The 16809-nt window shown below is 51.8% G+C and overlaps 1 protein-coding gene across 10 annotated transcripts; it reads right to left on the bottom strand.

The window, feature by feature from the left end:
* Positions 1-650: 650 nt before the first annotated feature.
* Positions 651-16036, bottom strand: BRPF1 (bromodomain and PHD finger containing 1). Of its 10 annotated transcripts, none has more exons than XM_037801161.1 (14): positions 15642-16030; positions 13061-13669; positions 8734-9693; positions 7839-8001; positions 7312-7443; positions 6754-6900; positions 5678-5987; positions 5032-5355; positions 4426-4710; positions 3781-3928; positions 3005-3141; positions 2784-2902; positions 2262-2416; positions 651-1523 (listed from the first exon to the last, which is right to left on the bottom strand). In XM_037801161.1, exons 2-14 carry the CDS (start codon positions 13657-13659, stop codon positions 1340-1342), a joined length of 3663 nt encoding a protein of 1220 aa, XP_037657089.1. In that variant the 5' UTR covers positions 13660-13669; positions 15642-16030; the 3' UTR covers positions 651-1339. The 10 variants fall into 10 exon arrangements, with proteins under 10 accessions (XP_037657089.1, XP_037657094.1, XP_037657104.1 ...); XM_037801166.1 differs by having other exon boundaries at positions 5032-5352; positions 15642-16029; XM_037801176.1 differs by having other exon boundaries at positions 6772-6900; positions 15642-16029.
* Positions 16037-16809: the final 773 nt, after the last annotated feature.

The following is a 16809-nucleotide window of genomic DNA, read 5'->3' as shown; positions in this document are numbered from 1 at the left end:
TCTTCCTCTGTAGGCATAGACCTGACAGGTACCTAGCACTTGGAAGGCGTTCTTTCAATAAATATTGGTTGAATCGTATAGAAGATGCCAAGGTTGGGAATGAATGAAAAGCAACCCTTTACATCCTGTTCTGTCCCCAGCAAAGCAGGGGGGACAGGGAAGATCACATTTATAGTGAACGCTGAAGCATTTGGACCATTCTAATGGCAAAGGAGTTGAAGCATCTGAAGTCCAAGGGGGAATCAGCAATTGACTCCTCCAGCAGTTGGCATCCTGGTTTAAGAGCCAGCTTTGCAGACAAGCAGACCTAAATTCAAATCCTAACTCTGCAACTTCCTAGATGTGGGACCTTAGGCAAGTTACTCAATTTTTCTAAACCAATGTCTTTGTGGGGATGACCACCCTATTACCCTACTCCATAGTTATTGCAAGGATTTCATGAAACCATGTATCTAAAGGTGTTTAGCACAGGACCTGCCGCTCAATAAGTGCAAGGGAAATGGAAGCTATCATGTTATCTTTCTCATTGTCTCACAAATGCGGCATGCACAGCAGCCAGCAACCACTTGGGTCCAATTATTCACCATCCCTGGGAGACAAATCCTTCCTTTTTTAACCCCTCCACCCTAGCAGAAGGCAAGAACCAAGAATTCCAAATAGACCATTTATTTTCTAAGAATCAATATATTTTCTTCCTTTGAAATAAATACAAACCAGTTTGAAAGGTAAGGGATCTATGGGAAGGGGAAGGAGAGTGGGGACAAGCCCCAGTCTTTTTTTCTTTTTTTTAGTACCAAATGACTCTGGCGCGACCCGGAAACGCAGTTACAAATGAGAATAATTTAAATTCTCCGTTAATTACAGTATTTACAATAGCAGGGGAGGGGATCACCTAGTGTCCCTCTTCTAGGCTGGACAGACATCAGTCCCACTGCTAGGGCTGGGTAGATGCCCGCTCACCTCACCACCTGCAGGGGCCCCAGGCCTCTAGCGGTTATAGATTCTCCTGGCATGAGCAGGCAGAGGTGGTGGGATGGCCTGTTTTATGCAGTGTCCTAACCTTGGTCCACCACCATGCCCTACAATGCCATCAGGTCTCTGGGGCTCTTTCTGACCTGTGGGACTGCCTTTATCCTTGCCCAAAGCCACCATGGGCCCATGGAGTGTTCTGTACAGTCCAGCTGCACTCAGGATGGGAGGGACCTACCCCACCCAGCTTCCCCTGAGACTGGCCCCAAGACCAGGAATGAGTCAGTGCAGAGGCCAGTGCCACTCCAGGACAGTGAGCAGAGGGGAGAGAGGTCACAGGGCACTGTAGCTTGGGCTGTGCTGGACAGTATCAGTCACTGTCGCTGGTCTCACTGCTCTGCTCACCCTGCACCTTGCTGCGATGCTGCAGAGCCCTGTGGTAGGCGATCTGCACTGATTTGCGGATATTGGACTTCCGGCCCTCCAGCATCTTCTCCTTGTCTAGGTCCTGGTTCACACCCAGAGGAACCAGCTTAGTCCTGGGCAGCCACTGCCTGTAGGATGAGGTGAGGTTCAAATAAATGATCTCAGGGAGAGCAACAAGTTAACAGCCTTCCTCACTCCTTCATTCATTCAGAAACACCCCCTGAGCACTCTCTCTGGGCCAAGCTCCATGGTGGGCACTAGGGTTACAGAGATCAATAGACATAGTCCCTACCCCCAAGGAACTGCTCAGTCTAGTAATGAAGAGTCGAATCAACAGTCATTCTAGGGAGTAACCACAGGGTATTTATGCACAAGAAGAAGTAGCCCTAACCTAACCTGAAATAGCTATGCTGTCCCATAGGCTCGAGGCAGATTTCACGGACACTAAATATATCCTTAGACAATTAACAAAAAGACTACATATATAAATGTGACAGAACACTGACTCAAAGCCTGAAGTTGATGCCTCCTTTATCCCCATCTTGTCACCATGGAGGCAGAGGTGAGAAAACTAAGTCTAGAAGCCATCTGAGTCAGAGTGGGGAACTATCCCCGTATTTGTTACAGTCACTGATGGTCCTCAGGTTCCTAGCTACAGCTGTTTGTCAGCTGCTGCCCACTCACTCTCTTAGCCTCATGGTCAACATAACCCTTTTGCTCAAAGACTTAAGTCCCTCTCCCACTGGTTTGTGATAGTGTGATAGCTCGGTCTATCTGTTGCTTTGAGATGTCTGGCAGCCTGCCCCCATACCGCACAAGGTTGCATCTGGCTATGAGTCACACCAAATGCTCCCCTCTTCCCTTACCAGGTTCGCTTGTTGTCAAAGAAGAGGACGAGGTAGAGATGCTCTCGGGCTTCCTGGGTCATCTGCTCCCCAAGTTTCAGCACCTCCAGTGGGGGTACAGGGATGGGAACCCCATGGTGGAACATACCCTCCCTGGGCATCTTTGGATCAATGATCTGAAGGTGTAATAAGAGCCTGGTTTTGTTCAGTCCACTTTCTCCCCAGAGCCTGCCCAGCCCAAGAATTTGGAGACTATCTCTGAAATAGGGACAGAAAAAGCTTATCATGCTGCTAAGACTGCAGTGCTTCTTCCCAAATTTCCTTGGCTTTTTCCCATACTGAATTATTTCAGAGCTCAGGGAGTAATGGAAAGAGGGAGATAGAGAAAGTGAGTGGGGGCCTCTGAGTGCACTCAAGCTGCATCTGCCTCTAGCCTATCTGCCAAGGAACCAACCCTGTTCTCTGCAGCTCGGCAGTGTGTAGGAAAAACCTGCATTTTGGGGTTGGAAGGCAAGGGGCATGACAGAGGAAGTGGAAGCCTACCAGAGCTGGGTACGATGGATACCCTCGGCATTTGGCCCATACAAGGTCGAGAGCATCCAGGGGGGAGTCCTCATCCTCCGACAGCCAGCCAGTTCCCCGACCCAGACTCTTCCTCACCACTTCACAGGAATGGGAGAGAGGGGATGGATCAGCAGCTGGAGGGCTGGTGAGGCCCTGATGCTGGGTCCTGGGGATCCCTGGCCTTGGGTGAGGATACTTACTGCTGTGGCCCACGCCGCGGCCAGTACCCACGGAGTAGGCCTCGTTCTCAGTGCCTGAGGTATCCTCACTGCTGTCCTCAGGGAATGTGCCCCGAGAGAAGGAGGGCTTGCCCCGACCTTGTTTTGAGGGCGTTGTGCTGTAAGCAAAACACCAGAGGCTCAGCTCAAGGGAAGGGGAGGGGTGAGGAATGGCATGGTGGGTGTCTCCTCTTTAAGCCCCCAGGGTCCTAGACATTTGGAAAGCAGGGTTACGTAAGTTTCAAACTCAAATGCCTTCAGGGGCCAGCTGATGATATGACTGATGGAAGTGGATTGTGTGTAACAATGGTAGGGACATGTGCATGCTCTACCTGAAGTAGCGGCCTGTACCCAGTTCCATCCTGTTATCATGGTGCCACTTGGCAACACTGGCCCAATTTGCCAGACCTTCTGCTTTTTAAAGAGAATCAGAAACTGGGAATTTTTCTTGACATTTCTGGGTTCATTTTTTTAAAAACACCATGCTAGCCAAACAAAATGTCTGCAGGCCAAATCCAGACCACAGGCCACTTTACACCTTCTGTTCTAAACTGGCAGCTCAACCCTGGATGGTTCCCTCAGTTCCATTATGGTGACACCCTGATCTATCCCTTTTATTTTGCAGAGAACCTTGGATTTGAGCAATCTTAATCTAGGCTGATATGGCTGCCACCTGTTTCCAATAAGGAAATCCAGAAAGGCCCATGAGTCCTGGAAGGACATCCCTGGAGCCTAGCCTTGATCTGGAGAGATGGTACCTGGTCCGGTCTGAGGCTGCGCTGCTGCTGCTACTGCTGCTGGACTCAGAGTCTGAGCTGCTCCGGGGAAGGCTGCAGTCATTACGATACACCAAGAAACTCTTCTTCACTGGCTGGTTTCCACTGCTGAAGCCATTGGCTGGTAAGTCTTGGTTGAGGGGAGGATGAGGAAGAAAGGGAACAGTCAGGAAGATGTAGATCAGAGAGGGCATGGGGGTGGTAGGGACTTAGGACTTGGGCTCCCCTTCTGTGCTGGAAAACTCCTCCCACCTTGGCCAGCAGAGCTAGTTCTGGGAAGTGTCCACTATAGTTGGCCACAGCCCTGCCCCACCCCTCACAGCTCCCTTGGCAGTTACTGGCCTCAGGACACAAATGGCTTAAAGGGCAGGAGATGCCCAAAGAGGATGAAAAGAGAAAAGGTGAAGTGATACAATGGAGGGGGTCCTGGAAGGGAATTTGGCAGGGCCATTGTCTTTGGGCCTCAAGTTACCCATCTGTAACATGAGAGGGTAGAATTAAAGGATTCCTAAGCGTCCTTCTAGTTCTGACATTTAATGGGCAAATGAAGGGATGGCTGGGAGTTATGCTGGGAAGAATGGCAGCTTTGCTCACTCTCTTGGGGGGCTGGGTGATGGTGAGGCTCACCCATTGGGGGGTCTTCTGTGGACTTATCACTGTCGCTGTCTGAGCTCGAACTGGGTCGGGGGCTCCTACCCCGCTTGCGCTGACGCAGGGAGCCCATGATGGGGAGCTGGGGGGGCCCCACAGGACTGCCTCCATGGCTGGGGGTCATCTGGCTCTCCCGGTTTTTTGGGGGCCGACCCGGCCTCTTGGGCGGTCCAGCTGTCTTCGGGTTCTTTTTGGAGAACAGAACTGAGGTTCTCCTGCCCACTTCATGTGCGGGGGTTGAGGACATGTTGGGACCCAGGCCTGGAGTAGAGAAAGAGAGAAGGAAGAGTTGGTGAGGGGCCTGATGTGGGAAAGGTGTATGTCCAGGGTCTTGCCCTGGGTGTACAAGACGATAACTCCAGCTATAATTGGGGAGATGATCTCAGAGACATGGAAATGGAAACACTGTCCTCTTGTAAACATATCAGAGAGGCAGCTAACAGGCCCCTGACTGGGAAGCGAGGGAAAAAGCACAGCTAGCTGTGCAGGAGGGACCTCTGCCTGGGGGATGGCAGCAGACAGTGTGTGCTGCAGAGCCAAAGTCTGGCTTCTATGGGGTCCATCTGGCCAAGGGGTTCAGACCTTTGCTTGTCTCCTGGCTGCTGCTCTCTTCAGCGGCACTGTCTGTCTGCCCATCCTTGTCACAGGCTGCTGGGTGGGGTGTCATACTGCCCCGGCTTGAGGGGCCATACCGCTCAGGCCCATCCCGGCCAGTCTCCCGCTGGTGGGCAAGCTTCCGCCGCAACGCCGTCATTTCTTTCTTGATCATCTTTGCACGCCTTGAGCGGCCAACGCTCTGCTTGCTGGCATTCACCTCGTTCAGTCGCTCCAGCAGCAATTTCAGCTGCTCTTCCACTGGCAGGTGCTTCTGGTTTTCTAGCAGGCAAAGCCGCTCTTCCTCTGCTGCTAGGGAGGGGGTAAGGAGGGAAAAGGTCAGACTGAGGGCAGTGCTCTGGGCCCCTGGAACCTGGGAAGGCAGCAAGAAACCCATACTCTTCCCACCTCAGCTTCTCACCAGGAATGGTTGTAAAATGGCAGGACCAATACATGGAATGGTGGGCACTGCTATTCATCCACCCAGTCTGGATTCTCAGGGAGCATTCTTAGGGCTAGCTCGCCACTGCTCAGCCTGGCTGCTTCCTGCCTACACTGCCTGCTCCCAGGAGGGGACTTCGGGAAAGCTGTCCATCCCTGGCATTGGCCTCTATGTATGTGACTTATCACCCACCATCTTCGGTGTGGTGTGGGGCCTCGTCTCCAGTCAGACTGTGGGGGATATGCATGCCCGTCTCAAAGTCAATGCCCATTTTTTCTGCCTGACGCCGGGCCTGGCGGAGCACAGCACCACCCTGCTCACGGAGCCGCACTGCTGCCCGGTAGAAGATGGTGTCCTTGGCATTGTACTTGAGGCAGTTGCTGACGATGAGGTTGAAGTCCTCCTCGAAATCATCAAAGTTCAGGTAGCGGTAAGCCTCCAAGTTTTGCTTCATGGTGAAAAAGTCCATGGGCTTTTTGATGTGATCTAGGTAGTCAGGAACCTGGGAGAGCAGGGCAGGTGTGGCTAAATGGAGATATGACCCTTGCTCCCTCTGAACCCCCGATCCTAACAAACCCCAGAAATGCATCTAGTAACCTCCTCCCACCACAGGCAGACATATCGCATAGGGGCAAGGAGAGCTGGATTTTAGTCCCGACTTTACCAGTCACTAACTGTGTGACCTTGGCAAGTCTCTTAACCTCTCTGGACCTTCTTTTCTTCTCCTGGAAAATGGTGATAAAAATACTAGATCTCCCTCCTAGAGCCACGTGAGGTTTCAATAAGAAAATGGCTAGAAGACTCCTCTGAAAATAACACCACCTTGCATTCCTCTATCTCTTTTTACTTATCATTAAGACTTAAAAAGAGGCTATTGCTTTTAGGCCTCTCATTTTATACCTTTTAGAAAGAAGAGTCTGCCAGTCAGGACCTAGGGCTTCAGAGTTGGTTCTTTAGGTGCTGAGCCTTCTAAAGTCTCCGTTCTAGGGTTCAGCACCCCGAAAGTGTCTTCCTGCCCTGGGATTATTCATTTGGCAGACTCAGTCCCTGCCTCTGGGGAAGGAGTGCAGATTGCCTCCCATTCTGGGCCCTTGGGGTATAACAGGGACAAGACAGAGTCCAGGTGATGCATGTGGCTCCAGTTCATCCTGCCCCAGAGCCACCAACCCCTTTCTTCAGGGTCCCCTCCTAGTCCCTGGCCCAGACCTTTAGCAGGGGTCCAACTGGGAGAGGAACAAAAAGGTGGAGTGAGGGGAAGGGATTCTTACTTCGTCCAATTCGGTTACCTCAGACAGAGGGACCGGCTCGCTAAAGATGTTGCCTGTGTCCTTCTCTTGGAGCTGCTCCAAGGTTTTGCGAAGGAGGATGAGGAAAGGCGTCAGCTGCATCTCCATGGCGATCTGTTGGACCTTGATCTGACACACATAAAGGCCCTATCAGCCAGGCCCAGGCCAGTCTCCTGGCAGAGAGGTCTGAGGAGTTGATCCCAAAGCTGGCTTGGGAACTCATCTTCTTTCCCACTCCCACAGCATGCTGAGATTCACTCAGGTCTACCAACTCTTCAAGGCTTCACCCAGTGAAACTTTTCCCAACTACTCTGGCCTTCCCCTTCCTTGAATTTCTTCCACAGCTACTTGTATCACCGAATTTGGGGTTCCATTCGTGCTCCCTTGTGATATTCTGCTTCCAGTAGGTCTGAGAGTACACTGACAGCATCAGTGTGACTCCAGCATCAGCCCTGTTGCTTCCTGGCTATGGGATACATGCTTTGTCTTCTCTTGGGTGTTTTCTCCTCTGTAAAATAGGGCTGGTCCAGTAGTACTTACCGTCTCCCTTTTGAGCTTCTCCCGCTTGCGGATCAGTTCCACCAGCAGACGAGCTCGCTCCAGGTCATGCCGGAGCCGCTGCCAGGACTTGAGCTGTTCTTTGAGGGCCCAGTTCTTATCTTCACAGTCCCTCTGTAGAGTCAAAGGGGGGAATAGGAGATAGTGAGGGGGAGGAGAGAGCTCAAGGGAACTTGGGTCTGCCAACTGAGACAAAGGAGGGAGCACAGTGTCTTACTGGCAGGCATACCAGCTAAAGTGGGAACCATTCAATCTTTATGTCCCCAGGGCCTGGCACAAAGCATATCCTTAGTAAATGTTTGTTGAGTGAATGAATGAACATATGGGAACTATGCTCTTCCATCAAGCTCATAACCTGTAAAGATTTCATCCTGAGCTTGGTTTGAGAGCAGCTTAAAGGAGGAAACAGCCTAAGCCTTCTGATAATAGAAACCACAGTTGCAAATCTCTCTCTGTCCTCTTCCCTCTATCACCAGTATCCAGAACCCACAGGGAATCTGACACAGTACCCCAACTTGGTCACAGTTCCTCTGAGATTGCAGATGTGTCTGCAGGCGACGTAGCAGTGGAACACCGTTCCGTGACTGCCTCTTCAGTGTCCAGTAGCTGTGCAGCCTCTGCATGAACTGGCTCTTTCTCTGGATAGTTAGGCGGTTGGTGATTTTGCTGAGCCTGGGAAGCAGGAGAATGAAGAGAATAACCTGCTAGGCCCTGCTTCTCTTAAGCAGAACTGGGTCTCTGGCTAGAAAGAGTTCCTGAATGCAGCAGAACGGGGAATAAATATCTTGTCAAAAAGGCCTGAGACACTGGGCTGAAGGTAAAGAGGAGCAAAGGGTCCTACACATGGCACCTCAGCAGGCAGGAAGCCAAGCTCCCAGCACTAAAGCAGCATCTTTACCCAATCCTGTAAACCAGAGGGTCAGGGAGCTCTGCCCCTAAAATTGCTCTTGTCACTGCAGCCCAGAGAAATTTCTAGCCCTGGGATACCCTAGAAGATTTAAGATCAAGTTCAAGTGTATGGCACAGTAAACTATAGTAAATCAACTAAATAGCACAAGAAGGAGTTGAAAATATCTGGTGATCACAGCCCAAATGAGTGGCAGTAACCACTTCTCTCCTTTTCATTCCATCTCTCCTTGGTGGCTAGTGGCTATCCCATCCTCTTTCCTCTTCACTTAACAAATTCCACCATCAAAATGAATGGCAGTGTAAAACATCCGTTAGGTCTGCCAGATTACGGTGGCTTGCCAGAGATAGCTCTTTCTGGAATTCTGTTGTTTTTACTTTTGTGCAGTTACTAACTGTAAGGTAACTCAGCCCTGCCACTCCACTCTGGGGCCCATCCATTCCTCCCCAGGAGGGTGCTTCTTCCCTTACACGCCTGCCCACCTGCACTCCGCATACCTGTGTGGCGGGATGCAGGGCACTGAAACAACAGGTGCTGCTGCCCGCTTCTCTGCCAGGATCTTCCGTGCCTTCTTCATCTTGATCCGGGACTTGGCCTTGGCCTTCTTGACCTTCTCTGAGCTCCAGCCCTTACCCTCATCCTCCTCTTCGTCCTCGTCCTCCTCACCTTCACTGTGGGACAGGGCAGGCAGACGGCGCGCTGAGCCTGGGGGTGTGTGGATGTCGCAGTAGGCTGTCTTGCGGACGCTGAAGGAAGTTCCATTGGCACCCGTCTCCCTCACAGGCTCCATCTTCATGTAAAGGCCGGCTTGCTGGGCGCATGTCACATGGAAGGCAGTGTAGCAGTTGGCCTTGTGACATTGGATGCAGGCTCCTGAACCCCGCTGTTTGCAAATGTAGCAGGTGAGCTTCCAGCGAGCCGGTGGGATGTGCTCAATGCTGTCAATAGGCTCTAGGAAGACCGTGTTGGCAAAGCAGACCTCAGGGATCCACAGGGCACACACCACATGGGCCCAGTGCCCGTCATCTGTCTGCTTGAAGGCACCACCCTTGTTGGGGCACAAGGCGCAGTCCACGGCACGGGAGGGTGACTGCAGGCAGCGGCGGCACAGCCACTGGCCCTCAGGGATGTAAGGAACACCGTAGCACTCCTGGTGCACGGCCAGGTTGCACATGTCACAGAAAAGGATGACATTGCTGTTCTGGCACTCACCATCATTGCAGATACAGCACACAGCATCCTCGTCCACTAGTGCATTAGGGTCACCTTTATTGTGGCTTTCAAAGTATGACTCCTTCTCCAGCCGGTCCATTAGATACTCAAAGATCTCCTGTGGGATGGGACTCACGCCCTCTGTCTTCCGCCGCTCATTCATGATGTCTAGCCAGATGTAATCCTCCTCATCCATGTCATACTCTACCTCCTCATCCAGCTCCTCTGCTGACTTCTCGATATACCTACAGTGCACACACATGCAGCTCAGCATTATATAGTTGAGATTTCCTTCCTTCAAAGACAATTAGTTACATTTGCTAAGCACTTACTGTGCCAGGTCTGTGACTGCACGTGTTGTGTCATTTCACCCTCACCTTAACCCCAGGTAGGTATTATAGGTACCTGTGACCACTGTCACATTTTATAGAGAAGGAAACCTAAGGCCTGGAAAGGTTAATTTGCTTGTCCCAGCTCAGTAGTGAGAAAGTGGAAGAGCGGGATGTGAACCGAGGTTGGCCAATTCCAAAGCTCACGTCCTAGCTGCCAGATGACACCACCTCCCTTGGGGTGCAGAGGTTCAGCTAGACTCATGAAGTGAGGTGGGTGGGCAGCTATGACCCACTAGGGTGATCTGGATGACAGTGAAGAGTCAGGGGAAAGAAGGTCCTTGGGCGTCACTTGTAAATTAAATACAAGTCGATTTAGCATCAGCTGGCAGGGCCCTGACTGTAAGAAGGACCACAGGTCTTTCAGTCAAAGCATCAACTTAGGGCTCCCTCAAACTCTAGGTACTTAATTTGCTATGTTTGTTCTCTGGTTAGCCTTGGGAGATAACAGTCATTATAGCTAAGATATACTGAGCATTTACTACAAACCAGGCATTGTGCTGAGCTGTTACATTTAATTCTCACCATAGCTATAGGGTCAATATTCTTATTACGCCCATTTTACAAATGAGGAAACTGAAGTTTCAAGAGGTTAATTAACTGTTCAACAAAATTACGTCACACAACCAGGAAGTGGCAGAGCTGGTATTCAAATTTCAGCCCAAGAGCTCTTACCTCTGCTACACACTCAGTGGGACAATAGGCCTGGAGCTGAGGGCCACTCCAGGTGCCTGTGATACAGAGCAGGCTCCCCACACCCCCGCCATGCTGAGTGGCGTGGATGCTGGTACTGTGAAGCTAAAGGAGTCAATGGAAAGAACAGGACTTTGGCTCCAAACAAACCCAGATTTAAATCCTGTCTCTGCTACTTTGTGGCTGTTAGGACATTAGTGTTCTTTTCTGGACCTCAGTTTCATTGATGATAGAATGAAGACAATACCACCTACTCACAAAGATGCTGTCAGGATTAAATGGAATTACAAAAATGATTGGGCTAAATCAAGTGGTACACAGCAGAGCCCAGATAAATGTCAATTCTTGTCCCTCCCCTCCCCTCTTCACATGGGAAACAGGGTTCTGGCTGCCACAGCAGGCCAGGCAAGCCTAAGCCCTGGATCCAAACTGCCTGGGCTCTGGATGATGGTAAGCAAGTGACCTAATCCCCCCTGGGCCTCAGTCTCCTCATGATGGTACTTTGAACCTATTTCACACAGCTGTCATGAGCATTAAATGAGTTAATACAAGTAAAATGCTTAGAACAGTGCCTGGCAAGGAGCAAATACTCAATAAATGTTAGCTTTGTTATTAGCTTTTGTGTAGCCCTTACCCCCCTTGCCTTGTACTGTAGCTATTTATGTATCTAACTCCTCCAGTACTGGAAAGAGGCAAGAACACTGTCTGATTCACCACACATTTTTGAGGTAGAAGGGAGGAAAGAGACTAAAACACTGTGTCTAGAGGGAGCCACTTCTTAGCTCTTTACCTCTTCCCTAAGGTTACTGCAGTGTCTTCATCTTTGAATGAGGGTGGGTCACAGGACTAGTGTGAACCATCCAGTCCCTTCCAGGCCTTGGGAGCAGCTTTCTTGAGCACCAGTTCTTAACCTTTTCTCTGCCATTACACACCTGACATAATGTGATGATGTATAACCCACTCACACAGAGCACCCAGATTACAGACTGTGGTGCATACAAGGTAGTCTGCATGTTACATACAATTCCTTACTACCAGATGACATGCCACTCCCTCCCTGTGCCATACCCCACCCCAAGAAAGGATATCAGAATGCAAGCAAGAAAACGTGATGTTATTAGAGAGAGGACCTCAGATCTTCTCTGATTTATAAAAAAAGTAAGTCATTTCCAAAACTTGGGCAGTTCTGCTAACAGTAGTAACAAATGCAACATAATACATCTCCCCAACTGGATTGCAACACACCAGGTAAGAGCTGCTGCCCTGGAGGGAAGGTCTGATCCTCAGGAGGCAGAGTGATTTGAGCAGGAGGAAGTGAAGGAGCTGAATAAGCTGGGCTTGGGCTGCCTATCAGAACAGAGAGAGCTGAAGAGCTGTTAGGAGTGAGGGGTGGCTCAGAGAGGAGTCTGGGGGATAGGGAGTGGGGGTTGGCAAAGCAGTCAGTGCTAACAGAAAGAGAGATCGTGGCAAGTCAGAAGTGGAGCTGGGCTGAACAGATACAAGATCAGAAAAGAGGAAGAGGGACACTGGCTATAAATCAAACGGGAGAGGAAAGTGACATACTGGGCCATATCACTTGGGTTCTCACAGATCTGCTTTTTAAAAACTATGATTTAACATATATCATGTAGATGGCACTTTTGGTAAAATCTGCCTTTCATATAATAACCTTTATGACAAATCCTCAGAGATCAGGCCTTCTGGTTAATTGACAACAAGGATTGCTACTTAACTCCTCATCATAATGCCTTCTTTGCCTTGGATGGCAAGACTCTCAGAGCTAAGTTTCACATTTAGTTTTTGTACCATCCTTCAGCTAGGGTTTCTGAATGCATCTTCACTAGCCCTTCCTCATGTTTTACCTCACGTTAAAGGAATTTAGTTTTATTCTACCTGTGTCTTTAATTAAGAGCCACTGTGACTAATGTTTGGAAGGAAGGGGGGGTACAAAGAAACAATTAAATGAAATAAATAAAAGGGACATTGGAGGAGTACAAAACACAAGGCAACGGAAATTATGCTTAAGATCCTAAAGGATGGATGACAACAGCAGAAGAAATAATGGGAAAATTACCTCTGCAAATTTATAAACCTTATGAAATCAGTGTACCTAGCTTTTTACCAAAGTAAAAAGGGGTTTACTAGATGGGATTACTAGAAAACCAGAAGTTGGATGAGTTGCCCAAGATCACAGAGTGAGTGAGTAGAGAGGTTCAGGGATAAGGAACAGGATCTTTGATACAGGGAAAATACCGCAGCTCTGGGTGTGAATCCTAGTTCAGCTCTACTGGCATGTGATTTGTGACAAGCCTGGTCTCCTTTCTAGATGGTGGTTTCCTCATCTGTGCAAAGAGAACAATATCTACCTGAAAGAGCTGTTTTGAGAATAAAATGAGGGAATGACTATAAAGCATGTGGCAGTGTACAGTAAGTGCCATTATTGTTAGCTGGAGCACATTTCCTTTCCCTGCCCTGGCAGGACCAGTACACTTGATCCATTTTCCAGAGCTGGGGGATGGTGTGGCCTTACCGGTAATAGGAAGTTGGACGGGGCGGGGCATCAGGGGTGTCCTGCTCTAGCTCCCGGTATACCACCTCTGGCAGCTTAGGAGTGGTGCTTGCAGAAGCATTATGGTGATGGTGATGGTTGGAGTCCTTGCGCTTCTCCTTGTTCTTATGCTTGCCTGACTTAGGAGTAGCAGCTGGTGTCTCAGTGTTCTCCTTGTTGCTGCCATTCTCGGGGGCCTCCTCAGGAGCCTCTTCATCTTCTGACACCACATCCAGGTTGTCAAAGATGCTGATGCGATGGACCCGGCCATGCAGGTCCACCTCTACCATGCGCTGGGCCTGTGCGTAGCTCATCACCTCATGGCCCGGTGACTGTGACACCTCCGACGGGCTGGGCGACTGCTTATTGGCTGGGCGTGACTGGCGCCCCTTCTTCTTGTGCTTGCGGAGCGGAGTCTGCTGAGGGGGTGGTGGGTTGTCATGGTCATAGTGATATAGGTGGTATTCGATGCCACTGTAGCTCTTGTAGACCTTGCGGCAGGTCTCCACGGGACACTCATATGGAGGCTTAGTTGCCCGCAAGTTGTGGCAGAAAGTCTTCACGTCGAAGTCCACCCCCATGCTGTCACATCTAGAATGCAGAGATCAGTTAGCGTAAGACTGGGATGGGATTCCTGGCTACCTGCACCAGAGACCCCACTCCCTCTAGGCCTCCCTCTCCCCAAGGGTCACTACGCCCTGGCCATCCCTCTACAGCATTTGCAAATGCCATCTCTTCCACCATGGCTCTAGTCTAGGCCCTCATCTCTTCTTGCCTAGTCATCCTGGCCTAGGTTTCAAATCCTCTAGCCTTACTTCACATGATGCAGAATGATCTTTCTACCATATAACAAAGATCATATCAATCTCTTGATGAAATGTCTCCAGATGCTCCCTACTTCCTTCAGGATAATATTCAAATTCGCTAGGATGGCATTCAAGGCCCTTCTTTCACTGTCTGGTTCTAGTTCTCCTTTCCAGACTCCTTTCACCAGGTACACCTGGGCTTCTGTCTACACTCAGCAACTTGACATTCCTCTCATTTCTGCAAGATGATCTCAATTTGGTATGGCTCCTACTCATTCTTCAAAACCCAGCCCAAATGTCACTTCCGTTATAACTTCTTTGACTTTCCCATGGGGAGTTGTGTGTCCATAGCATTCCATTCTCACCTCTACCACGGCTTTACCACACTGGAAGTTCTTTGTTTCCTCCCACTAGTCTGGGGGCTTGCATAGTGCAGACACCACAGCCTATCCATCTCTACATCCCCAGTACCTGACATATATTGAATACTCAGTTTTGGTGAAGGAATAAATAACCTGTTGAATGAGGGGACCACCGGATTTGGAGCTAAAAGAGATGAGATAAAGGCTTGTGTTAGCCCATATAGAAGCTCAGATGGGTAGCCAAAGACTTGGTCATGGACTCTAGCAGAAATCACAGGATTACAGAATGAATCATTTTGTTTCTGAGGCCTTTAGGGGGAACCCATGCCCTGGCTGGCTTGGGGGGAGCAAATAAAAACTGAGGTCATTTAGTCAGGGACAGTAAGTGGCATGTTTTACATTTGAGTTCTTAATTCACTCATTCATGCAACATTTACTGAGTGCCTACGAAGTGCCAGGCCAGAAGGGTACAAACATGAACATGACAACCAGACACACTCAGCTCCATGCTGGCCATGAGGGCCCACACCCCACACCTCCTCCCCGATGTTCCTGGGTGAATGCAGACAGTAGATGGTACCAGCCCCCATGACGCCCAGCTTGGTCAGAGACTGCCCAATTTCTCTTGGCCTAGTTGGGTTCAACAGTTCAGCTTGGCACCCTCCCAGGCAAAGCCACTCTGAGCTCCCTGACAAACAGTGACCCCTCTTGGCCTCTCTCCTCCTACAGGTTACCCCAGGCAAGTGGACTGCTTCCGCCCCTCTTGTCAACAGCCCCTGACTTCCACATTGAGTCAGCTACACATTTCAACTCCACCTCGCTTCCACTTCCTACCTGCAGCTGTGTCTTTAAACGCAAACCAACCAAAGGAACAAACAAGCTCTCCTCTTTCGATGCTGGGTCCCCGGTGAACGCTGCGTTTTGCCGCCCTGGCTCCCAAAGTAGCAGAGCACCCCTGGCAGACGTCCCGCCGGGACGCAGCGGCAAAGGCACAGGGGAGGGAGACGAGAACTTAGACCTGAAGGCCCGCGGGGAGGACCCGGGGCCCAGGAGTAGGACAGCCGCACCTGCCCCTTAACTCGGGGGTCCGGAGGAAGTGGGGGGCGGGGGCCGGAGGGACCAACCCTGGCCCCGGCGATGCCCGCAGCCCTCTCCCGGATGCGGCGACGTTTCCCCTTTGCCGAAGTGTAACAAGTTAAACAAAGCTCCCTTCCGGCCATTGGCCCAGGCAGCCGAAGCAAGATACACTGTTGCCCGGGAATGCCGGCGAGAAGCGAACGCACTCTCAGTTCTCCCACTGGAGTGGCCCGAGGGGGTCAGGCGACTCAGTGCGCGCTCCGCGAAAGTAGCTTACCCATTCCCCGGCGGCCACTCCCGTCCCCAGCTTGCACTCACCGGCCACCTCGAGTCCGGGCTCATCGCCGAGGGCGCCCGCCGGGGCTCCGACCCCTCTTGGGGAGGCCGGCGGGTAAAGACGGGCCGGGAAGGGGGAACCCCAACTCCAGGGACCGCAGACCTCGCCACCGCGGCCCCCCGCCACCCAGCGCTCTGGCCCCGGGTTCCCGGGATTCCCGCGCTGACCCCTGCCGCTCCGGGTCCTGCCGGCACCCGGGTGTTTCGACTCCTTCGGCCGCGGCTGGCCGCCACCCGTTTCGTGGGCCCGGCCCCGGGACACGATGCCGCTTGAACAATAGAGGCTCCTGAAGGCAGCGCGGGGACCGCGGCGGCACAGACGGTGGCGGCAAAGGTAGTGGCAGCGGCGGCAGCAGCGGCGGCGGCGACGGCGTCTGCGCAGGGTAAACGCGGCGTCGCGGCACTGTCGAGCTGCACTTTCGTTATGGACCCCCGCCCGCCCGCTGAGGCACAAGGGGCCATTCTCCGGGATTCGGAAGGCCTGCTGAATACCCCAAAGAGCTTCTCTGGCACCCTCCATCTCCGAGTTGAGTTTCTGGGGACTGAAATCACGGTACTCGGGGCCCAGGGGCGCCGGGCCGTTTGTGGCGAATCTGCGGCCACGTAAGGTGAGCGCGGGGCTGGGCGTGAGAAGCCCGCCCTTCTCCCCTCCCCCTCCGCCTTCCTTTTTCTCCTGCTCCTCCTTCCTCCCTCCTCCCGCTGGCGCCGAGGCTGCGGTAGGGATCTGGCGTCGGTCTCCGAGGAAGGGGGCGAGGCGGGGCCGGAACCACGGGGCGGGGATGGGGCAGGGCTTGGAGCTAGAGGGACGCGGGCTGGAGCCTAAGGGGGGCCCGGGGTTATGGGTAAGGGCGGGCGGGGCTGGAAGAGAATAGACTAGTCTATGGGGCGGAGTTTACGAGGAGTGGGCGGGCTTTCTCTAAAGCGGGGTCCAATAAGGAGGAAAATAGGGGCAAAGCTGGGGTAAAGGGTGGGGCTAAACAGAGGGGTGGGCCTCTGTAAAATAAAGGGGCGGGGGCCTTGGTTGGGCCTGAAGGGCGGGGCGGGGCTGGGGATAAGAGAGCGGGGAACAGTGCTAGGCCGCAAGGAAAGGGCGGGGCTTGGGAAAGTTGAGGGGCGGGGCTGGAGGAAAAGGGCGGGACCTGGTTTGGGG

This window comes from Choloepus didactylus, chromosome 1 (assembly GCF_015220235.1).
Source record: "Choloepus didactylus isolate mChoDid1 chromosome 1, mChoDid1.pri, whole genome shotgun sequence".
NCBI classification, from domain to species: domain Eukaryota; kingdom Metazoa; phylum Chordata; class Mammalia; order Pilosa; family Megalonychidae; genus Choloepus; species Choloepus didactylus.
This window is presented reverse-complemented; position numbering and strand designations above follow the sequence as displayed.